At 51.6% G+C, this 25483-nt stretch overlaps 2 protein-coding genes across 3 annotated transcripts in view; one reads left to right on the plus strand and one right to left on the minus strand.

The window, feature by feature from the left end:
- On the plus strand, window positions 1-11019 carry POLG (DNA polymerase gamma, catalytic subunit). The gene is made up of 23 exons (XM_039557604.1): window positions 1-69; window positions 461-1085; window positions 1380-1575; window positions 1971-2138; window positions 2390-2536; window positions 2751-2830; window positions 3252-3434; window positions 3559-3719; window positions 3936-4059; window positions 4130-4354; window positions 4504-4621; window positions 4791-4862; window positions 4977-5099; window positions 5280-5440; window positions 5555-5608; window positions 5706-5823; window positions 6262-6397; window positions 6508-6754; window positions 6835-6957; window positions 7228-7396; window positions 7662-7870; window positions 8963-9120; window positions 10216-11019. The coding sequence occupies exons 2-23, from the start codon at window positions 505-507 to the stop codon at window positions 10275-10277; spliced, it is 3615 nt and encodes a 1204-aa protein (XP_039413538.1). The 5' UTR covers window positions 1-69; window positions 461-504; the 3' UTR covers window positions 10278-11019.
- Window positions 10621-25483, minus strand: part of FANCI (FA complementation group I) — a 23535-nt gene continuing 8672 nt past the window's right edge. The window contains exons 16-37 of one of the 2 annotated variants that reach the window (XM_019280853.3): window positions 24767-24881; window positions 24244-24366; window positions 23083-23151; window positions 21916-22017; window positions 20918-21106; window positions 20702-20823; window positions 20145-20309; window positions 19708-19887; window positions 18268-18431; window positions 17780-17856; window positions 17212-17328; window positions 16455-16506; window positions 15755-15882; window positions 15558-15626; window positions 15355-15442; window positions 14863-15044; window positions 14178-14234; window positions 14035-14094; window positions 13246-13332; window positions 12112-12207; window positions 11523-11648; window positions 10621-10706 (exon numbers count right to left, since the gene is read on the minus strand). In XM_019280853.3, coding sequence (XP_019136398.2) covers window positions 10641-10706; window positions 11523-11648; window positions 12112-12207; window positions 13246-13332; window positions 14035-14094; window positions 14178-14234; window positions 14863-15044; window positions 15355-15442; window positions 15558-15626; window positions 15755-15882; window positions 16455-16506; window positions 17212-17328; window positions 17780-17856; window positions 18268-18431; window positions 19708-19887; window positions 20145-20309; window positions 20702-20823; window positions 20918-21106; window positions 21916-22017; window positions 23083-23151; window positions 24244-24366; window positions 24767-24881 — 2434 coding nt within the window. In that variant the 3' untranslated portion in view covers window positions 10621-10640. Of the gene's footprint in view, window positions 10707-11522; window positions 11649-12111; window positions 12208-13245; window positions 13333-14034; window positions 14095-14177; window positions 14235-14862; window positions 15048-15354; window positions 15443-15557; window positions 15627-15754; window positions 15883-16454; window positions 16507-17211; window positions 17329-17779; window positions 17857-18267; window positions 18432-19707; window positions 19888-20144; window positions 20310-20701; window positions 20824-20917; window positions 21107-21915; window positions 22018-23082; window positions 23152-24243; window positions 24367-24766; window positions 24882-25483 lie in introns of both variants that reach the window. The other variant, XM_010391050.4, reaches the window with a different exon arrangement.

The following is a 25483-nucleotide window of genomic DNA, read 5'->3' on the forward strand; positions in this document are numbered from 1 at the left end:
AGCTCCCCCGGGCGCCCGGATTTGGATCTGCCCGGCGGTCCAGGCCCCTGCAGCCCGTGCCGGGACCAGGTGGGAGCCGGGGGCAACTGAGGGGGAAAACATCTGTATGGGGGAAAACATCTGTACGGGGATACCATCTGCACGGGGGATAACATCTGTATGGGGGATAACATCTGTACGGGGGAAAACATCTGCACGGGGGATAGCATCTGTATGGGGATAACATCTGTAGGGGGGCACGGCTGTATGGGGGGCACGGCTTTATGGGGGAAAACACCGGTATGGGGAAAACCCATCTGTTTGGGGGCACCGCTGTGTGGGGGATAAACGTCGGTACGGGGGCACGGGTTTATGGGGGGCACGGCTGTACAGAGGGGTGCGGGACTGTACGGGACAATGCGTGCATGGCGGGGGTGGTGGCCAGTGCTGAGCTCACCCCTCGCCTTTTCTCCGCCCGCAGCTCCAGCGGCCCGTGCCGGGGCACGTCCCGGAGCAGGGGTGGCGATGAGACGCGTGCCCTGGGTGCGCTCGCTGAGGGGCTGCAGCCCCCAGCCGCGGCGATGCCACTCCAGCTCCTCGGCCAGCAGCCCGCTGCCGCAGGAGCCGAGCCAGGAGCCGGCCGCGGGCCAGCGGCGCATGAACCCCCTCAACATCCAGATGCTGTCCAGGACCCTCCACGAGCAGATCTTCCGGGGCGCCCGGGTGCGCTACTCGGCGGAGGAGGTCCGGCGGAGCGTGGAGCACCTGCAGCGCCACGAGCTGTGGGGCAAGGAGACCTCCACGCTGCCCGACGTGGACCTGCGGCTGCCCCGCATGTACGGGGACAACATCGACGAGCACTTTCGCCTCCTGGCGCAGAAGCAGAGCTTGCCCTACCTGGAGGCGGCCAACGAGCTGCTGCGCTGCGAGCTGCCCCCGCTGCCCGAGCAGTGGGCGTGGAAGCTGGGCTGGACCCGCTACGGCCCCGATGGGCGAGCGGAGGCTGTCGACTTCCCCGAAGAGCGGGCGCTGGTGTTGGATGTGGAGGTGTGCGTGGCTGATGGCCAGTGCCCGACGCTGGCCGTGGCGGTCTCACCGCACGCCTGGTGAGATGCTGTGCCAGCAGCGACGCTGGGGTCACGGCAGGGGTGGGGAGGAGGCAGTTTTGAGAAGGATGGGGATGCTCCTGAGCGGAGCCTCTTTCTGCAATCCACTGCTGGCTTGCAGGAAAGACACAACGAAGCCCCAAAGCGTGGCTCTGGAATGTGTGTACTGCTTGGCAAGTGCAGCGCTCCCCAGGGTGGGTCAGCTCCCTCCCACAGGTGGGGTCCTGCTCAGCGGCCCATGGCACTGCAGGTGCTTTGTTTGTGACAGCTGCCGGTGCCACATGTCCCCCGCAGGTACTCGTGGTGCAGCAGGCGACTGCTGGAGCAGCGTTACTCCTGGTCCAGCCACCTCACCCTGGCTGACCTCATTCCCCTGGAGAGCCCAGCAGGTGCCAGCTGTGCCAGCAAACAGGACTGGATGGAGAGAGTGGTGGTGGGACACAATGTGGCCTTCGACCGGGCGTTCATCAAGGAGCAGTACTTTATTCAGGTAATCCATTGAGCCTTTGCTTTGTACTGGCAGCTGCAATTCCTTACCCAGATAATCATTTGCATTGGCTCTTGAGGGTTATTTTGATAGATGCTGTTCTGCACAGGTACCCCAGGTTTGTGTTCACCTTGTCCTGCAGAGCAGGCTGAGGTTGGATCCCTTTAGAGGAAAAGGTTCTTGCATCCTGTAAGGCTGCTGGAGGCTGCAGGGTGACAGCTGGGGAGGTGGCAGGAGCCTTTGAGCAGCTGACAGCCTGCACTGGGCATGCTTTTGGCTCTCAAAAGGGGAGTGTGGGAGGCAAAGTTTCCCTTAGCAAAAGCAGCTTGAGCAGAGGAATTGCAGCTCCTCCAGCATATCCCAAACCCTCACTTTTCTCCCACTGTGTTGTGTCCCAGGGCTCCAAGATGCGTTTCCTGGACACCATGAGCATGCATATGGCCATCTCGGGGCTGACAGGCTTCCAGCGCAGCCTCTGGATGGCTGCCAAGCACGGCAAGAGGAAGGGGCTGCAGCAGGTCAAGGAGCACATGAAGAAAACACGCAGCAAGACAGAGGGGCCAGCGGTGAGTGAGGGAGCTGAGCTGCTGGCAGCAGTGTGGGCGGCAGGGGACCGTGTGCTCCTGTGATGGGGCTGTTTGCTCCTGTACTGGCAGAGTGGGAGCTGTTGGAGCAGCTCTGCTGAGTGAAGCTCTCGCAGCACATTTCAGATAAGGCGGCCTTGGTTTAAACTGGAGCAGCAGCATGCTCTGCTCCTCCTGATCTTGGCTGCAGCTGGTCCTCCTCCCACACTGCCTGACCCCCCTGCTGTCCACAGATCACCTCGTGGGACTGGGTGCACGTCAGCAGCATCAACAACCTGGCCGATGTGCACGCACTCTACGTCGGGGGGGAGCCGCTGGAGAAGGAGGCACGGGAGACCTTTGTGAAGGGCACCATGGCTGATGTCAGGAGTCACTTCCAGGTGCCATTCCACCATCCTGACAGGCAGCAGGAGCTGGAGAGGGGAGCAGGGTGGTAGTAGTTGCTGGGGTAGTTTCTATTTTGCTGCCCTCTTCTTGCAGCTTTGTGTGTGCATGGGGCTGTGACCTGCTCTGGGCTCCTGCAGCCCCGATGCCTTGCCCTGTGCTGGCAGAGGGGTGGCTGCTTTGCCTGCTCTCACCTGCTGCTGTCCTCAGGACCTGATGTCATACTGTGCCCGTGATGTCCAGGCTACCCATGAGGTGTTTCAAGAGCAGCTGCCACTGTTCATGGAGAGGTGAGAGCTGCCAAGTTCTGGCTGGCACTGGCCAGGGGGCTGTGGGCTTGGTGGGCAGTGGGGAGGGTCACAGTCCCTCTGGGCATGAGATGTGGCTCCTCTTGTCCTTAGGGTGTCCTGAACCTCTTTTCAGGAGGGACTTCAGACCCCTCCTGTGTAGGTGAGCAGGAATAAACAGCAGCACAGTGGCTGGGGAAGGTGAGCAGGCTTCCTGAGGCAGCCTGGAGCTCTACAGTTTTGGGGTTGTTGCACAGGGCAGGCAGAAGATACAGAGATCATTACAGTTTAGAGGAAGAGCATCGAGGATTATGTGAGGCTGGGAAACTCTAGATGAAGACACATTCGTATCTGTTGTAGTCTGCTGCTTCCAGGGCAAATCCTCTCTGGCAGATATCTAATTCCTTGCTGCTTTGGGGCCCAGGTGCCCCCACCCTGTGACATTTGCAGGGATGCTGGAGATGGGAGTGTCCTACCTGCCGGTCAATGGGAATTGGAAGAGGTACCTGAATGATGCTCAGGGTATTTACGAGGATCTGCAGAAGGAGATGAAGAAGTCCCTGATGAACCTGGCCAACGATGCCTGCCAGCTGCTGCACGAGCACAGGTACCGTGGGCTGGGGCTGCAGGTCCTGCTGGAAGGAGCTCAGGCACCAGGTGGTCCATGGGGGGCTGTGGGTGGGTGTGAGGGACAGAAGCAAAGCTGTGGTGTGACAACAATGTATCATCAGGTACAAGGATGACCCTTGGCTGTGGGATCTTGAGTGGGACACACAGGAGTTTAAGCAAAAGAAGAATCCAGGGAAGAAGAAGAAGAAAGGCCAGGATGGGAACAGCCAGGTCTCCCTGGCAGCAATGGATGCAGAAGAGTCAGCGCAGGAGTGGCAGGAGGGTGAGCATAGGTGATCCCTGGGGAGGAGGGATGCTCCAGGGCTGCCTCCCCAGGAGTGCCCAGACAAAGGGACAAGGTTTGTTGGTGCTGCAGGGTAAATCATTGCTGGCCTGTGTCCCATGCAGCTGCATGTGGTGGGGGACTGGTTTGATGTCCCTGTCCCCAGAAGGGTGGCACAGAGGACCCTTTGCCAGACAGTCCTTCTTGCCCCACCAGACCCTGGTCCCCCCAGTGAGGATGAGGAGCTGAAAGTCCCTGCGAGCCAGCTCTGTCTGGAGCGCCTGAAGGAGACAGTTGCACTGCAACCCAAGAGACTCCAGCACCTGCCAGGCCACCCAGGGTGAGTTGGGGACCCTGGGTGTCCCCAGGGCTTGCCCTGCGCTCTCTGACCCATACCTGCTGCTCCCCAGCTGGTACCGCAAGCTGTGCCCACGCCTGGAGGAGGAGGGGTGGGTGCCTGGCCCCAGCCTCATCAGCCTGCAGATGAGGGTGACCCCGAAGCTGATGCGCCTGGCCTGGGATGGCTTCCCCCTCCATTACTCGGAAAAACATGGCTGGGGATACCTGGTGCCAGGACGGCAGGACAATTTGCCAGCAGCCCCTCTAGAGACCGATGGCCCCTCCTGCCCACACAGGTGAGGGGATGTAATGGGGTGCTGGGCTGGGAGCTGCTCCATGGGGATATCTGTGGGAGCTCCCCGGAGCCCTGGCACTGTGCCCAGGAGCTGCCCCAGAGCCTTGGGCCCCGTTGTGGGTGCATCAGCCCTCCCCTCTCCTCTGCCAGGGTGATCGAGAACCTGTACAGGCAGCACTGCCTGGAGAAGGGCAAGGAGCAGCCCCCAGGGCTGGAGTCTGCTGTAGAGGACGAGCTGGTGATGGATAGCAGCACAATGTGGCAGAAGGTGAAGGAAGGGATGGAGGGTTCCCTGGTGGGAGGGAGGGGTGGGGCTGTGCTTCTTCCTGAGTGCATGCAGTAACCAGCCCTGTGTGCAGCTCCAAGTAAGAAATTCCCTTTAATAAGGGAGGATTGGTGTTTGATCTGGTTTCCCCCACGGTCCCTCTCTGCTGCAGATGGAAGAGCTGAGCCAGATTGAGGTGGATCCAGAGGAGAAAATGAGCAAAGCAGGCCAGAGCCTGGTGCTGGTAAGGAGGGGTTTCCTGTGGAATGGGGTGGTGGATTGGTCTCTCTTTCCTTGATTTCCCCCTCCTGCCATGCCTGAAAATGTTCCTGGCATTGTCTCACTTTGCTGGTCGCAGGAGGAGATGGAAGAGCTGAGCACGCAGGCAGAGATGAGGAGCCAGCCCTCATTCCACCATGGCAATGGTCCCTACAACGATGTCAACATCCCTGGGTGCTGGTTCTTCAAGCTGCCTCACAAGGCAAGCTGGGGCTCCTGGGGCTCTTCCTGTCCCCACAGTGCTGCTGGGACCCACGTGATCTCATCCCGTGGGGTTGGGTGGGGGAAGTCCATCCCTGTAGCTGGGACAGGAGAATGCACAGAGCTTTGCTGATGTGGCGTGGTGGCTTGCTGAGCCCTGACACCTCTTCTGCTGCTAAAGGATGGGAATGATAACAACGTGGGAAGCCCTTTTGCCAAGGATTTCCTGCCCCAGATGGAGGATGGCACCCTGCGGGCTGCTGTGGGCCGCACCCACGGGACAAGAGCCCTCGAGATTAACAAAATGATCTCGTTTTGGAGGAACGCTCACAAGCGGATCAGGTGAGCAGCTGCTTTCATGGTGACACCCCTGCAGGTGGAGGCTGTGTTGAGACAGGGGAGTTTGTGTGGATGCACAGGGGAGCTCAGCATCTCACCTGCCTTGTGTCCTCCCAGTTCCCAGATGGTGGTGTGGCTGAAGAAGGGGGAGCTGCCTCGTGTGGTGACCAGGTACGGGGCAGAATGATCCAAATCTGGACTGTTGCTCCCTTTACCCCACGCCAGGAGGGCTCTTGCAGGATGATGCTCATCCTCGCCTCTGTCGCAGGCATCCTGACTATAACGAGGAGGACAGTTACGGAGCCATCCTGCCGCAGGTGGTGACCGCAGGCACTGTCACCCGCCGAGCAGTGGAGCCCACCTGGCTGACGGCCAGCAACGCCCGGGTATGGCCACGCTTGGATCCTTGCCAGGGGTGTTTTGGGGCTCCCTCTGTGTTTTGGACTGATGGGAGCTGCTTGGGTTGGAATAGGAGTTGGATATGATGCTGGGATTTGTGGTGGCAGGGCCAGTGCTGGGGTGCTCTTGTTGATGTGCTTTGCTGTGGGAGAGGGGAAGGAGTTGGCAGAAGCTCTGGAGCTTAAGGATGTGGTGAAAGGGAAAGAAAGTACCAGTTTCTGTCCTTTCTCAAGCTCCCCTTCTTCTGTGCTGGAGTAACCAAGTGGGTGATGCTCCACCATGGGTTAAACCCGGTTTTGACATTGAGAACAAAACTTAGGAGCACGGGGAGTGCTGTGCCAGCACACTGTGGCTGTGGGAGGAAGGCTGCTCCTGTGCCATGGAGGAGGAGAGGGATGTGCTGAGCTTGGCATCGTGTCCTGCAGGCCGACCGGGTGGGCAGTGAGCTGAAAGCCATGGTCCAGGTGCCACCCGGCTACTCCCTGGTGGGAGCAGACGTGGATTCCCAGGAGCTCTGGATCGCCGCTGTGCTCGGCGAGGCGCAGTTCGCTGGCATGCACGGTGAGCCGGGGCTGCGCCGCGGGGGAGCGGCTTTACTGGCCAGGGTGGTGATCACCCCCAATCCCAATCCTGATCCCGCGTGGTGCCCACCCTCTGCTCCGCTCCCGCAGGCTGCACGGCCTTCGGCTGGATGACTCTGCAGGGCAAGAAGAGCAACGCCACGGACCTGCACAGCAAGACGGCCGCCACCGTGGGCATCAGCCGGGAGCACGCCAAGGTCTTCAACTACGGGCGCATCTACGGGGCGGGGCAGCCCTTTGCCGAGCGGCTGCTGATGCAGTTCAACCACCGGCTCACGCAGCAGCAGGCGCGCGAGAAGGCGCAGCAGATGTACGCCGTCACCAAGGGCATCCGCAGGTGGGTGCTGCCCGGGGACAGCGGGGACCCGGCTGCTGGCAGTGTCCCACGGGAGATGGGTTACTCGCTCTCCCCTCCAGGTTTCATCTCTCCGAGGAGGGGGAGTGGCTGGTGGCGAAGCTGGACCTGGCTGTGGACAGGGCGGAGGATGGATCGGTGTCGGCCCAGGATGTCCAGCGGCTCCAGAGAGAAGCCGTGAAGAGGTGAGATTGGCTGACCCTGCACAGCTTTGTGGCGTTGGGGATGTGGAGAGGGCTGCAGCCCGATGGGCAGTGGGCAGAGAAGGCAGATGGGGCTGGATAGTCTTGGTCCACCCTTCCTGCTGGGGGCTCTCAGCCTCACCCACTCTCCCAGTGAACAATTAGCAGGGTCTCATCCTGCTGCCCCAAACCAGGAGGGAGTGTTTGAGGATCTCAAATGGGGACCTGCAGCCCACTCCCACACTCTGAGTAAACCTCCCCTCTGCCCCACAGGTCCCGGAAGGGGAAGTGGAATGTGGTGGAGCAACGAGTGTGGGTTGGGGGCACCGAGTCCGAGATGTTCAACAAGCTGGAAAGCATTGCCTTATCCCCCTCCCCACAGACCCCAGTGCTGGGCTGTCACATCAGCAGGGCCCTGGAGCCTGCCATGGTCAAGGGGGAGGTAAGGATGTAGCTCTGGGCTGCTGAGATTTTGGCTTTGCTCCTCTTCTCCAAAATGGGTACCTGATGTTCAGCCCCTCTTAGATTGCTGGAGACGCACTAGGCTCTTGCAGCCATTCAGGAAACGCACTGTGCCTTTATCTCCATGCCATCAAGAAAACTCAAGCACCCTGAGTTGGAGATTTCTCCCAGGAGCTGTCCTGTAAGGGTACCGTGCCCTTGACTGCAGCGCTCTCTTACTGTCCATCTGTGTCTCCTTTCACCAGTTTGTGACCAGCAGAGTGAACTGGGTGGTGCAGAGCTCGGCTGTTGACTACCTGCACCTCATGCTCGTTGCCATGAAGTGGCTCTTTGAGGAGTTTGACATCAACGGGCGCTTCTGCATCAGCATCCACGACGAGGTGCGGTACCTGGTGCAGCACCAGGATCGCTACCGGGCAGCCCTGGCCCTGCAGATCACCAACCTCCTCACAAGGTGAGATGTGATGGCTCTGGTGTCTCCTGGGGAGGGGCAGCAGTGACTCTGGAGAGGGACAGGCAAGCCCCAGGGGCTGGAGTTGGCTTTGCCTACAGCAAGCTGGTACAGAGCAGTTTTCTTCTGCTCAGGGCAAGTTAGCAGCACTGGAGGCTGCAGTTCCTTCATGTGTGACTCAGGTGGCTATAAATGGACCTCGGCTTTGATTTCCAGGGATAATATACTGGCAAGAGGGGGATATCATCGGTTTCTGGCTCCTGCAGTGATGGGGCCATTCATTGGCTCTGCTGGAATGAAAGTGAATCGCCTTCTGCTCCTTTCAGGTCTGCAGCTGTCACATGGCAGCAGCCTTTGGGCTTGGTTGAGGAGCTGGGAGCCTGAACCTGTCCCATCCCTAGTCCCCTGCTGCCTTCAGGGGACAGCAAGGGGCACGGCTCATCTCTGTTGTGAGCACCAGCACTGTCGCCCCTCCCACAGTGTGCTTGGGGTGTTCCTGCTGCTTCCCTGCCCCATGCAAAACTAAGCTCAGCCTAGAAAGCTCCTGACCTCAAAGGGCTCCTGTTGATCCAGCTGTGGCACAGGCAGCTTTGCCAAATCCCCCTCCCAGCACCGTGGGGTATTTGGTTACACGGGAGCTGGCCAAGGTGAGCTGTTTCTCCCGTGGGGAGGCAGGGATGCTGCAAACAGCCTTTCTGCAGCCGCAGCGGGGACAGGCACCCTGACGTTCCTGCCTTTGTGCCGGCTCCTGCGAGCACAGGGCTTCCTGCTGGGAAAATCCCGCATCTGCTCTGCCTGCCAGAGAGGATTAGCCAGCAGTGAGGGGCTGGATTCTTCCCTTCTCCCCAGGAGGCTCCATTACTTCCAAGGAGGCACCGTTACTGTTCCTCCCATGCCCACTTTAGCAATACTTGACTCTCTTGCTACCCAGGACTTAGAAAACATCTTGTCCCCCACCTGCTGAGTGATGTGGGTGCAGAGTACCTTGTGAGGGGTGGCTGGCCAGTGTTTGGTGAAACTGCCTGGTCAGAACTGAGTGTGACCAGGCCAAGGGTGATTGTCCAGCACCATCCCACCTGCTTTCTCATTCTCCAGGTGCATGTTTGCCTACAAACTGGGCCTGCAGGATCTGCCACAGTCAGTGGCTTTCTTCAGTGCGGTGGACATTGACCAGTGCTTAAGGAAAGAGGTGACCATGAACTGTGTGACGCCATCGAATCCCACGGGGATGGAGAAGTACGGCATCCCTCAAGGTGAGCGGTGTCTGTGCAAACTGCCCCCTGTAATCATCTCTGCACAAGCAGAGCACTTGGCCTAAGTAGTCATTCCCTCAGGGCTCCTCTGTTCAGCTGAGGCACCTCATAAGCCCCTTGGTTCCTGACCTCTCATCTGACCTGCGGGGCAACCACCGTGCTGGAGCCTGCCCCTCTTTCCTCAGGCCTCGTGCAGTTTGTGCTGCTGCTTCCAAATATTTGTGACAGTGATGAGCCAGGCCTGGCTCTGTTCTCCCATGCTATGTTTGCTTTGTGCTCCTCAGAGGAGCCCTCCTGTGCACTTTTAACACAACCCAAATTTAATTTCTCCTCTGAAAGGAGGCCCCTCAACAACCTTGGCTGTTTTGCCCTGCAGACCCAAATATTTCCATCCTTCATTCCTTTCCCTCCTTCCCCACTCTCCCTTAGCCCAGCACAGCTCTTTTCAGAGAACTGCAGTGGTGTTGCTGGGTGCTTTCTCAGCAGCCCCAGGGCCTCAAGTCATCCCTGTCTGCACTCAATGTAACCCTCTAATTGTTGCAAGCAAACATTTAACTCGTGGCTGGGAAAGCAGCTCCTCCTCACTGTGCAGCAGCTCTTTCCCAGATAAGGGAAGAACCTGCCCTCAGATTTGTTCTCTCAGTCACTGCACACACCAGATGCTCCACCCTTAAGTACCCTTTATTAAGAGTCTTACAGGCAAAGGGTGCTTTCAGAAACAGGATTTGTGTTCTGTAGGCAAAAAGGGCACTTTTCACCAAGAACAAGGCAAATTAAACAAGTGCATCGCAATCAGGATCAGCAAAAACGTAACAGCAAAAACGTGTCAAACCAGCCTGGGCAGAGGAAGCTGTGGCCTCTCGCTGCTCAGGAGCTGCACACAGCAGCTTCAGCTCCAAGGCAGAACAGCACACGTCCCCAGCTTCCTACTGGTGCTGGTTCCTTCATTGTCACCACCACCCAAAACAGAAGTTTGAATAAATTTAGGGCTTTCTGTGCTACATGCTCTGAACTAAAGCAAATCTGAAGCATCGCTCTCTTACGTTGCACAGTCTGAGTGTCCTGCAGGGAACTGACTGTCCCCTTGTCTTCCAGGGGAAGCACTGGATATATATCAGATAATTGAAATAACCAAAGGTTCGCTGGAGAAGCAGTGACAACACCAGAGTGCCAGGACAATTGTCCAGACGGCGTGCCAAAGCCTCATTGTCCTTTCAGAAGCAGATCTTTTGGCAGGGACTGATCCCAGTCACTCCCTTCCCTTTTTGCTGTAAGGAGGGATGTTCCTGGGGAAGATCTTGTAGCAGCACCTTTGAATAGCAGAGGCACTTCTGATGGCAGCAGCCAGCTGTGAAACCTGAGACAGGGGCCAGAGTCAGTCCCGTGGACTCAAGGGAAGAAGTCATAAGTATTTGGCAAGAGAAGCAATAAACCATCATCTCTGGATCTGCAGCCTGCGACCAAGGCGAGTCCACCATGGAACAGGCACTGTGAGAGGAGGCAGCAGCAGCAACCCCCGTTTATTTTTTTCTCTGTCTCTTCTTTTTGGGTTCCTGGTTCTCATCTGTCTGCTCCGCTGTGCTGCTCTGGAGAGGGGAGGGAGAGAGCAGCATCAGAGTGTGATTGTTTTTGTGTGAGTAGTCTAAGGAGTGTTTACCTAGAGCAAGAAGCCAGGTGTACAGAACAGGATTTAGCTTTTTTTTCCTCCCTAACATAAGGACCTGAAATGGAACTCCTGTCAGCCACTGAGACTTTCCCCATGGACCACCCACCTTCCCAATTCATGCTTAGACCACAGGCTACCAGTGGCACAGAACAGGGACTCTGTCCTGGGTTTTGGCTTGTTGAAACACTCAGGAAAATATGGACAGAAGCACCAATAAAAACCTGGACAATCAGCAGAGTAAACTGTTTATTTTTCTTAGCCAGCACAGGTGGCACTGCCATCACCAGCACTACCTAGTAGAGATGGCTCTGAGAATGATGCCTTGCAGAATTTGCCCTGCCAGGTCTTTATCTACAAAAACCTGCATACAAAACCACTTCGCATCATTCTGCAAAGGTCTGATCCTGGCCAGGCAGTAGATCCTCATGTGTAATGCTGATAGACCTCTCTGCTTTCTGAGGCAAAGAACAAGGCCTAAGAACAGTTTCACTTCCCCAAGACTAGGGACACAGAGCTGGTACATGAAAATAAAAGGCCACTCAAGGCAGAGGGTGGGGTGTAGGGGGTGTTCTGAGAGAAACTGTTCACTCCTTCCTATCAGCTTAGTATTAAAGTGAGAGCTAACCCAGGGAAGACAAGCTGTCCTAACTTCACACATTCCTGCACAACTCACAGATACAGCTGGCTTCTAAAGAGGAGGATACCTATCAGTAAAAGCAGCTAAATGAATTCTGACCTGGTCATTGTGTGGCTCGTTCTCAGCATCCTCCGAGTTGCGCTCCTGCAGGGCACTGTCCAGCACGGACGCGTTGATGCGGAAATCCCGGGAGGTGCTTAACTTCATGTACTGCATCAGGTTCACCTGCAGCAACCAAGGGGGAAACAGGCAGGGGAAACATGAAGCCATGAGCATCTTAGCTTAGTGTTCTACCCTGTCTAGTCCTTTGCACAGCACTGGGACAGAGTCCCTCACAGTAATAACGCAGCATTGAAGCACGAAGTGGGTGAAAAAGCACCTGCCCCCATGCAGTGCAGGGGCCCATTTACATCTTCCTAAAAGCCAAGTGATTGCCAGTTACTCTCACTTTCATGTAGGACCTTGTTGTGGCATATTTCATGACACAGACTGGGAGAGAGTGAGGAAAGGTGGCACGAGGTGTGCATGTTCCTGCTCCACCAGAAGCCATAGGTCACAGGCAGGACTGATGTGGACATGGGCTGGCATCAGTGTGGCAACAATTCAGCAGTGTTGGGCCAGGAGCACGGGCAAGGGCTGAAAGGTCCTTACACCTTCCTAATTACATAAGATCTCTGCATTACATTACCTTTGACTTCTTGGAGAGGTGGATAAGGAACTTCTCATACTGCTCAATTGCAAAAATCAGGTTTGGGATTGGCTTGGTCTCCCGAAGCACCTTGGCCTGAAATGCAGAGAGGAGTGAGATGGGTCAGATTTCGGAGGGAACAATGGCACTGTAGCCTGACATGAAGACCATAACATTCCCAGTTTAGAGAAGAGTCTTCAGCAGCTTTGCTCTGTACCAGTGCTGCCCCAGCAAGCCTTGCCAGCTCTGTCACTAGTTTTAAACTGACTCCCAGGATGGTTCTGCAGTGAGGCTCTGCTGTGCATTGTTTTGTGCTCTGCCCGCAGCCCACAGCCCTGATATCCCTGTCAGCAGCTCCTCTGCTCCATCTCTCCCAAGGCATCACAAGCACAGGCCATCCAGGCAAGGAGCACCCTGACATTTCACCACATTGTTGTCCTGCTTATTCACCACCACTGGTGCTCGTTCCCCATGGTGACAGAGGGGTAAAGGACATGCAGCATTTCAGCCCATTCCCATACACTCAGGGAAGAGCTAGGCAGATCATGCCTGTGGCTTTTAAACCCTTAACATCACAGGAATGTCTGGGACAGCTGAAGAGACGGAGGAAATGCTGTCTGGGAGCACAGACAAAGGACATCAAGGACCAGGAACCTGCCAGCCTGTTCACTTGCTCCCAAACAAATAATCCAGTTGTTTTCAACTGCCTTACTTGAGTGGAATCCATTCCTTCTTTCATCTTTAAATGTACTGATAAAATTAAGAAACACTTAAAGAGGATGCAATATCGGTTCCAATAAATTAGCCCATATCTGTAATTTCATAGCTTACCCCGAATGGCAAAAATACCAGACAAGGCAGACTATCCAGATTGACCTTTGTTTCATGTCCATGAGATTTTAAGATGCATTTAGTGAAGATGGCCCTTTTGTTATGTTTTTTTTTGGTTGCATTTTGTTTGTTTGTGCTTTTTTAGACTTTTCTCTGAAGTTACAGTAGATTAAATTTGATTTTCACTTAAAGGCCCAAATGACAAATTGTCTGGTGATCTGTAAGAAGCCACCAGGTACCAGAAGCCTCGAGGTACGATCCTGTAAATACAGCCCATGTTCTAATGGAGTGAGTCAGTCTTACCATGACTGTAGAGACTGCAGCAGCTTCATCCTCTTTCTTCTTCTTTTTCTTCTCTTCTAAAAAGCTTAAGCTCTCACTGTGGATGTTCTGAAGGAGGATGCCAAAAGATGTGTCATTAGAGGGTAAGCAGGGAAGGAAATGCCAGCCAAGAAAGGCCAGAGAAGTCCTTGCTCTGGCCAGCTAACAGCATTACCAGCTAGGTAACAGAAAGGTAATGATACAAGGGTGGAATTTGGGATGATCTCAAAAAAAGATAAGGAAAGAAAAACTAATTTCATAATTCACACATTCAGAAATGTGAATGTGTGAGAAGTCCCCAGCAGTGATAGCTCTGCACACCCCAACACCTTCGCAGTATGTTGTACAATTCCTGTGGTCCTCACACAAGTACCCAGTTCCTCTCCAGGCAGATAAATCCCAGCTCCAGCACCGCAGTCTTTGGCACCCACATTGCTTCACACTGTGATGACTGCAGTGCTGTTGACCTTTATTTGCCATTGTGGTTAACAGCAGTATTAATCTCATCGAAAAAAACCCCCACATGAACAGAGGGGAAAAAAACCAGCAAAGACCCAGCTCCTTCCCTGCTCAAGCAGAAATCAGCATGCTCAGTCTCAATGGTGCTGAAATGTCTTATACTATATTTGACAAAGTAAAGCTTGAACTGTAAGAAACTCAGGTCATGTCAAAAAGATGAATAATCCCCAAGGGTGCCCATGTACTGAAGCTGATACACCACTCAGCACCAGATAGACTGGCTGTGATTCTGCCAGTTAATTTAGGCCTTACCTGTACGTAAGTAATGAATGAGTAACACTGTGGGGTCAGATGGGAACCTGAGAGCTTCACCTGCAAAGGAGCAGAGAGAGAGGCTGGTGTTACTCCTAACTCAGGGCAATGAGCCATTTCCCCAGAAATTTGCTCACACTCACCAGCTTTTCCAGTCTTCCTGGAATCGTACTTGAGGTGCTGCGGCAAGCCTGGATGTACTGCAAGGAAAACATGAGTTCCTTCTAGGTGTGCTGTTCCCATCCTGTATCCAGGCAGAGCTCAAAGCAGCTCATACAGTGGCACAGTGGGGAGGGCAGGATTTGCACAACAATCCTCCCCAGTGGCTTGCTACATCCAAGGTGCCATGTCTGCAATCCAGAGCTGTGAGAGGAGAGCTCTGGGGCAGTCACCACCTCGTATCAAAGGAGCTCCACAGGCCTGTGTTTCATGGCCCAGGTTCCTCCAGGTTCTGCTTCAGGGAAAGGGAATGAGTGGCAAGGGCAGGAGTGGTGAGCACTGTGAGAACACTGAGTGCCCTTCATTGTGCACACAGTTGTGTGGAGGAACCCACAGGACACGCCGGAAACAGCAACTCCAAGCCATGCAAAGCCAAATTCAGCTGGAGAGAAGCTTTCCTTTTATCTCCACTGGTACAACTATCACTGCTCAGAAAGGTCATGAAATTGAGGGCATGAAAGCCAACTGAACAAGGGCTCAACTCCTGCAAGGGATCAACAGCCCAGTCCCAAGCCTAACTGCTGCCAGGGGTCACTGTGAGCTTGCTGCAGCAGATGGGGAGAAGGTTTTTAGCTCAGAGGGAGCCCGCTGTCAGCAGAGCACACTCACGTGTTTGATGAGGGAGGTGAGAATTGCGTATGTCTTGCTGAGGCTTCTCAGCAGTGTGTCCACACAGCTCCCTGCTGGGAGTGCAGTCTGCACCAGCTCATGATAGACTGTCAGCAGAGTTCCCAGCTGCAGAATTACACCTTTCTCCAGAGCCTGAGTACGATCTGATGCCTGAGAGGAGTCTTCTAGAAGAAAGAGATGAATATCTGGTGAATGCGTGTCTAATGAATCCAGTTGTGCAGGTGGGAGGCACAAAAGCCCATCTTTATGTCTGGTGTATAAAGCCCCAGTGGGGCAAGGGGAAAATAATAATAATGGAGGGATTTTGTGAGAACACCCTTATCTCACTTTGTTCATGTAGAACCAGCTCAAGGCAGAGTTTAACCTGCCCTCAGATGATGCTATCTCAAAATCCTCAAATATCTTTTTGCTCTCTGTCTTCATCTGTTTTTGACAAAGGTGTAACAGTAAGAACTGGACCACTTTCATTACCTGATGTGTCTGACCCCAGACTGGTGAGTTTCTTGATAAGCCAATCCACCTCTTCAAGGACCTTATCCACCTGACCCAGAACCAGCAGCTGAGACAGAAACCAATAACAAAACAGGTTTTTGGAGGAGTTTGGCACAACAGGAACCTGCAAGCTGCTCTGAGCACAGTAGCCCTGGACACTGCAGGTGTCTATTCTGACTCACACAGACAGTGGGGGCTGCAGTCTTGGCATTCACTACGGCGAAATGGCACCGACCCTCCACTTCTATGTCCTGAGCAGAGGAGAGAAAACAAATTCTGGTGAGTAAAACTTTAACTGCTGTCACATAGTTTGCATCAGAGATGCACTCAAACCTGACAGCACTGTGTGATGAAGAGCTCAGCTACTCCTGCATCATACCTGATCTATGTCTCCCAGGCAGGCGTGGATGTCTTGTGCAAGTTCCCGCAGGAGACCGACAGGGCTCTTGTAGAGAACGTGGACACTGAAGAGCAGAGACAGCAAACCCTTGCAGCAAGAAATGTCCTCTGTAGGGAAGAGAAAATAACACACTGCCAGGTGCAGTGCTTGCCTAGCTACTTAGGAACATCAGACATCCAGTGAGGGGAAGTCTCAGATTCAGTATGGATTTAACAGTAGGTAAAAATCCTATCAAAATACTGCAGCTATCAAAAATCCAGCTAAAAGCGGGATTTAAAACATCAGGCATCCCATGCGAGAGTGCAAAGGGAAGTATGGCACACTGGAGCTCTTAGATCGTGGAAAAATGGTGACCAAAAGCACTGAAGAAGTGCAATACAAACCCTGGCAAGAGTACTGTCTTTCCAGAGTATAAATCCCAATTTGAGCCTAAGTAACAAGGGAGAAAAGTCAAGTGAATGGCTTCCTTTCCTTCAGAAATGCTAAAAGACTTAGAGATGGAGTTCCTTCCCTAATACTTGTGCTTATAATCACAACGTTGTAGCAATCTGCCACAGAATGGGACCTGAATCTATCTTGACAAAGAGGTAAAACCAGGACAGACCCCAGCAGAGCATGTAAGGGTCTAATATCAGACCTGACACATCACATCTAAACATGCTCCTCAAAGCTTACTTACCAAGAGCATTTTCTTTGCAAACTTTGACTGTCCAAGTCAGGAACTGAAGGAACTATTTAAGAGGAGAAAAGATACCATGAGTTTGAAACAGAATTCAAAGCACAAAATAGTAACAAAAATTTAAGACAACGGATCACAGCAAAGGAAGATGAGTAGAGCAGCCAGCCATGATCTGTGAAGTTCCACAAGGGACACTTAGCCTACTAACAGGTCAAAAGCTGAGACCCAGGACAGGGTAATGGCTATACATTCCCCTGGACAGAGTAACAGCTCCATTTAATTTAAGGTAAATGATGACTCCAGACTTCTGGCACAGTTACTGCAGTTCCTAGCTTGTAAAATTGGGGCACTTTAGAAAATGACTCCTTGCGTGGAAGGAATTAGGCACTCAGCCAGTTTGGACTGGACACAAGTCTGCTGGCCTTTTTTGCCTCTATTCCCATGTGGAGGCCATACCACAACTAGGCTATGTTAGGAGTCCCTGCTCAGGAAAACAAATCATTCAAGTGTCCAAAGGCAGGATCGAATGTGCAGGAGTGGGATGGCAAGGCAACTGCCTCTGAAGTGTCCTTGCAGGCGTGTGACAGGAGAACCCTTCACAGTGTAACAAAACTGTCCCTTTGACCTGGTGGGGTCTGTGGGAGGAGGCAGGACACACATGTCAGAGCCCACAGATGCCAGCCCCATCTGATAATCTCCTTCCCACACATATGGCTGTGACATGCATCCCAGCCACCACAGGAAGGCTGAGGAGCACCTGCTGGGAGGCTGGATCCAGGAGTTTGGACAACGTGGAGAGAACGGTGATGAGTGACTGCGTTTCCTTGGCGTTGAAGTCATCTTCAGCACTGCTGAGTTGGTTCACCAGGGACCTCTGGTCATGGGAAGGAAAACAGTCCCTGAGTGTGAATACATGTTGCAGAAGCAAATAACCAGAAGCTGTGGCAGATAAAGGGATCAGCAGCAAGGAGAATGACACGGAGTACAAGAAGAGGACTCTTCTCAAGAACAAGTGCTGATTTTTGTTAGGAGTGCTTACATACAGGCCTGCACATGGTCAGTGTGACTTTTAGAATACTCAGGTAAGTTTATGCTGCACTGAAGAACTGAGAGTTCTGTAAATACACATGCACTTCCACCCAGCTCTGCAGGGCATCCTGAAGAAGCTTTCCTTAGGGATCAGAAACCTTACTGAACTGCTAGTGAATCACTGCCACAGTTGCTATCACATACTCAGCCCTGTGGTCAAGCAACAGAGAGCTAGCAGTGTTTCCTGCCAGAATCCCAAAGGCTTTGGAACACTTGCAGCACACAGTGGTACTCACCTGAAACTGTCGGATCTGGAAGGCAGCTTTCTCTGTGACATTAATATCCGTTTCTTCTGCGTCACCATCAGTAATATCTGGCAGAGACAGAGAGGTGCAGAAAAAAAGCTAAATGCCAAGAGCAGAATACAGGATTTATTTCTAAAAGTGGGAAAGACTGCTCACAGCTAGAGGAGAAATACAGACTGCAGAACCACGGTGAGCAGAAAAATGTGTTAAAGGCAAACTTCAAATAGACAAATGCTATATCAGACCCCAACTATCCTCTGTTGACAGACTGAGAGCTCTATAAAGGCAGGTAAAATATATCTCTGGAACTTGTCTCTGGTATGAAAATCTATGCTACTAAGCCCACCTTGTTACAGAGAGACAAGAACCAGACCCATCTCTCCCTAGTGATGGATAAAGGGTGCTGGGTCCCTACGTGCCCACAGGTGGGCTGGAACCTGGAGAGTAGAAACCAGAGCAGAACTGTACCATGTGCCTACCCAGGGCTTGCAGAAACTGGGGGATCCTGGCAGAGTACAGCTGCTGCACCGTGTTGAAGATCCGCAGCAAACCTTCCAAGCACAGAAGAGAAATGCTTTTGCCCTTCTTCTTCCCTGATTCTTCAACAACGGTGGGAATTGAAGTGTACCTCCAAAGCAGAACCCTGTGGGATGGGAGATGAGATTTACTCCAGTAAAGCTGGCTGCACAGGGCAGGAACTAGATTCTGCTCTTAGGATTGTATTTTTAATATAACTAAATTGGGAGGTCTTTTGCCTATAGGAAAAGGGTGGGGGAAGAGATCTTTTTTAAGAAGATTTTATTTCAATGTCAGCAAAACAGCTACTGCATTCTTCCTGCACAGCTAAATAATTTAATTCTTTCCAGGTGCCAAGAGACCTTCCAATCTCATTTCAAGTCCATCTTTATACACTCATTTCTTCCACCCAGCTTTCCCTCTTTCTCAGACTACCCTGACCACTGGTGTCAAATCTGCCAGTGACAAAAAGAGCTTTTCTCGCGGCAGTTTGGATCTGTGAAATGTCAGAATTCACTACAGGGCTCTCTATAAATAAAATCAGAAAGGTAAAGGCAGGCAAAGCAAAGTAAAAAGCTGTGAGGAAAGCAAAATTGTTTGGCCCAAAGGAGACTTTTCTGTTTGTAGGCAAACATCTTTTTCCTGCTTCCCTAAGCCCACTTCTTCCCTTTTTTGTTCCCTCTCCTTTCTTCTCATTAGTTCTGTTGCCTGCACAGATGATCTTATTCTGTTTCAATGTCCAATCACGCAAAACATGTAGCTCACATGTAGTCCTAATGACTGCAACAAAAATAGCCTCTATTATTTGGGGCGAGACACAAAACCAGCATTATGCATGGCAGGGGTAATTTGCATTTTGTGCTCTCTGCTGACTGGGCTCTGAAAAGACCCCATGCAGATATGACCTAGATTCCAAAAGACATTTACATGGTTCACATTCTTGGATTTCCAAAGGATTAGATGCATGAATGTCTTCAAGCATCTTGCAGAAGTCCTAAACAAATGCTTTCTAAAGCTTGTGTCCCTCATGCATCTGTTTTGTTCCATAGCTCAAAGTGAATTTTAACTTCGCTGCATTCCAGAGGCCTCAAGAATCCAGCCTGTAATCATCTTACCTTCTCTGTGACAATGAGTGATGAACCAGAAGTCAGAAAGAGGATGAAAATTTTTGATGGCATTTGGTTCTTCCAGACCAAGTTATTAGAGCTGTATCTCTCCCTATGGCACAGAAACTGTAGTGCCTCCATGTGATTTCTCAGGAGCACAGAAAGGCAGTGACTTCAACCCAGCAACAACAACTGTTTGACACAGTTAGGGACTGCATTCTTCTTTCAAAACCCCACCTGAGAGTCAAAAATCCCCCAAACGCATTGCTGATGTCTCCACATGCCACACTGACTCACTGTGTGATTCTGCAGAGGTGCTGGAACATCTTCTCTGGATTTTGTCCATCTGGCCCGTCCGTTTGTCCCGTCTCCTCCAGCTGCTGCACCTTCTGCAGAGCGACGCTGACAGCGTAGCGCAGGAACTCCGTGCTGGAGCGCAGCACGGCCAGGCTCTCCTCGTGGCTCTGGGTATTGTCCCTGCAGGGCCAGGAGAACTGTCAGAGAACTGGGGATGCACAGGAGAAGCTCAGGGATGGCCTAAGAGATTCAAAACTTAAATATGCATTTACAAATAATATCACTGACTGAACTCAGGGTGGAAAAGACCCTTTGTTTTGGTAGCTTGTAGGGAAACACTCGGGAGGATAGAGTTGCACCAGCTTTTCCAAGCACACTGACACATGGCTTGAATTGATGTCTGGCTCTGCTCCACAGAGGACTGGACACCTTCTCACCTGAACAGAGCTGTGAGCAGAGTAGAGACAAAACCCATGGACAGGAAGCTCCGTGCAGTTTTGTTGCTCAAGGCAGATTTGTTCTTCCCAGCTTTTTCCCTCAGGATTTCAGAGAGTTTGTTGTAACATGTAAACAGGCCTAGGACATCCTCAAACTTATTCTTACTGCAATAAAGTAGTAGAAAGCATTAATGGAGAAAATGCAGTCTTGGAGTTCCCCATTTGAAGCTTCAGCTGCCAAATTACACAACGACGCTGCCTAAATGATGAAACAAGGACCTATTACATCTCCCGGCCTCCCTCATGGTGTATACCTCACCCAATCCTCCTCAACCTGCTCTTCTACAAAATGTCAGATCCCATCTCCCACAACACATGATATTCAAAAGGAAAACACTCCCCAAGGCTCTGTGAGTGGCTGTGCCACGAGGCACTCACGCTCAGATCACTGATTCTGTGTTGGCACTACCATCCCGTGCCTGAAATGAGGCTGTACTTCAAGGAGCTGGGCAAATAATAGCACAGCTAGTGCTAACGGGTAAGATTTAATGTTTTACCTGAAATTCCCGATGTTGAAATTGTACTCAATCAGAACCTCACAAATTCCCATCACCTGAATGGCATAGATGTTATTTTTCACACCAACACCAGAAGACAGCGAAAAATCTGCTGATTTATCCTGAGAGGTAAAGGGAAAAAGTGAAAAATCTTTTCAAAACCTGACAAGAACTCGGCGTCTTCTCCCACTGAGTCGAACTGAAAATCTGATTTACCAGTTCAAAGTCTTCCAACTCGCTCTTGATCATCCGTCGTGTGACAGATTCTAACATCTCTTCAAAGTTTTGCTCAAATCCCACGCCCTCCTCCTCCTCCTCCTCGTCATCATCCTCAGCTCCTTGGCACAGGCGCACAGTGCTCTTGTACCAGGCGAGACAGTGCTGGATGCAGCAGAGCAGATGGGCCTGCAGGAAGCAGCCACACAGTCACACTCAGCCTTTCAGCTGGAGGTCACTGGCAGAAGTGGACAAGGGCCAGGCTGTTTTAGTGGGATGCAAAGAGCTGGAGCTGCCTTTGGAGCTGCCTTGAGTCTCAAGGATATGCCTCATTCCCAAACTGAGGGGATCACTAATCCCACACACAGCTGCCCAGTTCCAGCTTCAGGCAGTGCTCTCTGCCCGAGCTTTTCTAGATGGGATGTAAAGACTTAACTCCCACTGCTCCCTCCACCCAGACACCTCAGGTGCTGAAGGAGATGGAAAGGGAATTTCCAATGGGACTCTCACTCTAGCTGAAGTGTCTGCTCCCTTCCTGCACACAAGCTTCCTTAGGGGGAAAAAAAAAAGATTAATTTGAATTTGTTCCCTTGGAAATCCAACAAATCATTGAGGTCTCATCTCCAGCAATTTCAAAGAAGCAAAACCAAAGGGCAAATTCTTCCCCCTGCTACACACACACACACTCTGCACAACTGTTTTATGTGGAATTAAGTTAAAGGAGGGAAAAAACCCCGCAGGGTGAACTCAACAGAGGATAACAGAAGTACACTATTCCTAGAGCATTTTTCACACAGGTCCCCACAACCACGATGCTTGGGGAGCTCTAATAAATAGCCTGAGGCAGGGGTGAGATGCCCAGCTCTGTTGCCATTAAAAGAATTGCTCCAGGCTAGAAGAGGCTGAAGAAGCACAAGGTATTCAGCTCCTGCAGCAGGATAACTAAAATGCTAGTAACAGATGAGCTTGCAGCTGTGGCCAGCCAATATAGCTCTTACCAGTGGTTCTTGCAGAAAGATTTGATCTCCTTGAGCCATAATACATCCCTCCAGTTTGAGTGGAGGCAGGAGGTCTGGCTGGGGCAAGTAATATTGCTTTATCTGTCACAGAAAACAAGAAATAAAAATAACCAGTTACTTGGTAACTGAGCCTCTTAAGATGCTTGAGAACAGAGTACAATAATCTTTGTACCCCATTCCAGAGAGCAAAACCTGGCACTGTGATAACAGGACTGCACAAGTACATGAGCCACGTCATCTGCTCTGCTGGTGATTTAAATCCCTTCTTGAGTTACTCCTGTACCTCTCAGCCAGGACACGTCCATGCCCTAAAACAACTTCAGCTGACCACTTGCTGTTGTGTTGCCTCAACAAGTAACATCACTTGCACCCCACTGCAGTGTCACCCCTCCTTTAAACAGTGAGGATCAGTAGCTGCTGCTGCTATAGAAAGTTACAGATACGTAATGATGCTGTAAAATTTTACACATTTACACCAACTTCCTATCAAGTGCCCTCTGCTACCCAAAAGCTGTCTTAGCTCTGTTCATGTTCCTTTCTCAGACCCTATACTGTCATGGGAAAGCTGGAATTAGTCAGCATGAACTCTATGGATGATTAAAGGGAAGAAAATTACTTGTCTCAAAGAAAGCACAGCCTGTCCAATGGATTGAGGAAATGTGATTGTCTTGTTGCCATGAGCAACACTGCTGGGGGATGAGTTAATCCTCCCAGATCCTACATGGACTTGGGTATTCTCCCGATGGGAGGACAGCAATATTAATTACTGTGTCAGCACATATCCTTGGGGAAGTATGGGAGGGTAACTGCTGGGCACTGCTAAGGAACAGGGAGAGCACAAAGAACTTCTCTGGGCTCACACTTCCCACAGCACTGAAGAACTGAAGGGTCGGAAAGGGCTCCAGGAGATCCTTCCTCTTCCACCCTTTGACAGGATATGAATCCTTCTCCAGACATTTACCTAGTCTGCTCTCTCAGCATAGCAGGGGTTTGAACACCTCTTTAGGGAAGTGCCACAGCACTCAAACATGTTTGCAGTGTGAGGGAGAACGATTTCCCCAATATTTAACCTGAATTGTTTGCCATACTGGTTGAAGTGCAGAATTCTTAGAGTCCCTGCAGCCCCACCACGGAGCAGGACTTTACCTGGGACAACAGTGTTTCCATTATAGAGCTGGCCAGCTGGGAGTTCCTGCGAAGGACATCATAAAAACCCTGGAGACAGGAAGGAAGGACAGGTTGGCTGACACAGCAGAGAATATGAACCACGGGCATAATAAGTTGGCGTCATAAGACAGCAACGACACTTTGGCACTGCAAGGAACCATGAGGAAGTTACAATGTGCTCAGTGTAAAACTCCATACCTGGCAAGGCAAAGGCACCACAGAAAGAAGGTATGAATCAGAAAGAGTATGAATTTCCTCACAGGGGCCCTCTCACAAGCTGTATCTCCCTAGCAGCAGTGGCAGCAAGCCCAGAGTGACTTTCACTGCTATTTAACACTAGCACAAGATCCAACTTCAAACTGTGAAATCCTGCTTCAAAGGCAAAACAAGCCAGTGGGGAAACTGTAGGAGGCAACAAATCCTGCAGACTGAGAAAACTCAGTGGATGGATAAAGCAAGCACAAGTTTTCTAGCAACAGTGATGAACGCACCCAGAACTTGCAGCTCACCAAAGGTCAATCCAACCCAAGGCAAGAAGGAAAAAAAATCTCTCTGACCTGTACAGGCTTTTTTCCTCAAGGTGATAGTACACCATGGTTATAACACAACCTAAGATATGCACCCAAAAATGGCCCTTTATAACAGGCCTGTCACAACAGACCTAAGGACAGCCAAGCTTTTAAAAACTTGGAAAGGAAGAGGAGAAAAGACAGATCCCTGATGCAGGCTCTAAGGAAGTTTCTTCATGCTTTCCAGACAGGGTTTTCTTTGGAGCCCATAATTAACTCTCAACAGCTCCACATCTACCCAGTGCCTGTTGTACCACTCCTCCTCACTGGGCATCAAACACGCTTCCCATTCCCTAGGCCCTCCCACAGCAAGACAGACTTTGACGTATTTTTGCTCTTAAACAACGCATGAGCTAAAGAAGATACATCAACGTGTCTTTGGGTTTGTAACAGTCAAAAAAAAAAAACAGCAGAAGGATTGAAAACATGGTACACATGTCCCATGAAGAACAGAACTGAGCTGAAAGGCTGTTTTTCACAATAACATGACTGTTATTTACCTGAGGCTAGAGAAGAATCAGACCACAGAAGAGCTTGTGGCTGTTTAAGAGACAGAGGAAACCATGTTTACCTCATATAACATGAGTCGAACGTCTGCTTGCTGGCTCAAACACCGCCTCAAGCTGCCCAGGATTTCTAGGCAGAAGGCCTCATTAGCTGCAGAATTATAGCAGGCATGAACATCTGCCTGGACCTGAGAAGGAACATTAGTCACGTTATACTGGTTACAACATCACTACACAGGAGCAAGGTGATAAGGGTCTGGCCCCTGAACAATCACTGAGATAGTCCCTGTGCTGCCAGGCTCCTCATCATTGTCATGGAGCAGTGGGAATGCTCCCCAGAACACTGGTGCTGTAAGAGAGAGTAACTCTGAGAAGCAACATCTCTAGGCCAGCTTCTCTTTGCACATTGCACTTCCCAAAGCTTTACTTCTAGGAAGGAAATTCCCTGCTGGATTTCCAGGGCTAATCCTTACTAAAGCTGTATTTCCATTCTGGGGGAACGCTCCCCTTTTGAGTTGTTTCAAACAGTGCATATTAGACACCAGACTGTCTCCCATGTCCACACAGGGACTGCAGAACAGCACTTACCTGAGTGGCACCAATGGCCTGGCTGCACTGGGAAGAGGACAGGCTGCCCAGAACCTTAAAATTTCTTAACAGGAGCAAAAAGCCAGCGACCGCAGCTTTACGAGCATCGAGCTGCCTGGGAATTGGGACAGGAGAGAGGGTTACATATGAAAACATGGAAGCAAGAAGCTCAGAAGCACATGAAATATCAACTCAGCAATGAAGAAAAGGTACAGAGTGACTGGGCCCCATACAACTGTATTTCCCAAAAGGGCAGTGCAGCCCCAAACAGTCAAGAGCTTGGCAGTTTGCTGGGAACTCCCTTACTCTACACTCTCACAATATTCCATTTCCTTTCTGTCCTTACAGTGCTCACACTCAGGGAGTGCCCAGGCCAAGACACAATTGTTAAATGTCCCTGGAAAGTTGGGAGAGTCTCACAGACCTCAGAGTTGGAAAATTCCTATCAAAAACCCTGGTGTTCACCTTTTCTCACAAACCCCCAGTCTTTTCCAAGACCGAGACCCTTGCTTTGAAAAATAATCCTAAATTTTGAATTCTATATTCATAACCAGGCAGCCACTGGCCAACAAAATCCAGTCTACAATCACAGCAGGATGGTTTGCTCAAAGCATGACCAAGACAACACCTTGTAAGGGATCACAGGGAACGTGGCAGCTCAGCATTCTGATCAGTGCTTCCTTCCAGACCCTCCTTGGATGTACTCAGCTCTGCTAG

Source organism: Corvus cornix, chromosome 10 (assembly GCF_000738735.6).
Source record: "Corvus cornix cornix isolate S_Up_H32 chromosome 10, ASM73873v5, whole genome shotgun sequence".
NCBI classification, from domain to species: domain Eukaryota; kingdom Metazoa; phylum Chordata; class Aves; order Passeriformes; family Corvidae; genus Corvus; species Corvus cornix.

What these genes read in the sequence shown, in the direction of transcription:
- POLG (XM_039557604.1), top strand. Translation starts at nt 505, where the DNA reads ATGAGACGCGTGCCCTGGGTGCGCTCGCTGAGGGGCTGCAGCCCCCAG. An exon ending in ATGTCAGGAGTCACTTCCAG is followed by an intron (nt 2,537 to 2,750) that starts GTGCCATTCCAC and finishes TGCTGTCCTCAG; the next exon opens with GACCTGATGTCATACTGTGC. An exon ending in TGACGGCCAGCAACGCCCGG is followed by an intron (nt 5,824 to 6,261) that starts GTATGGCCACGC and finishes CGTGTCCTGCAG; the next exon opens with GCCGACCGGGTGGGCAGTGA.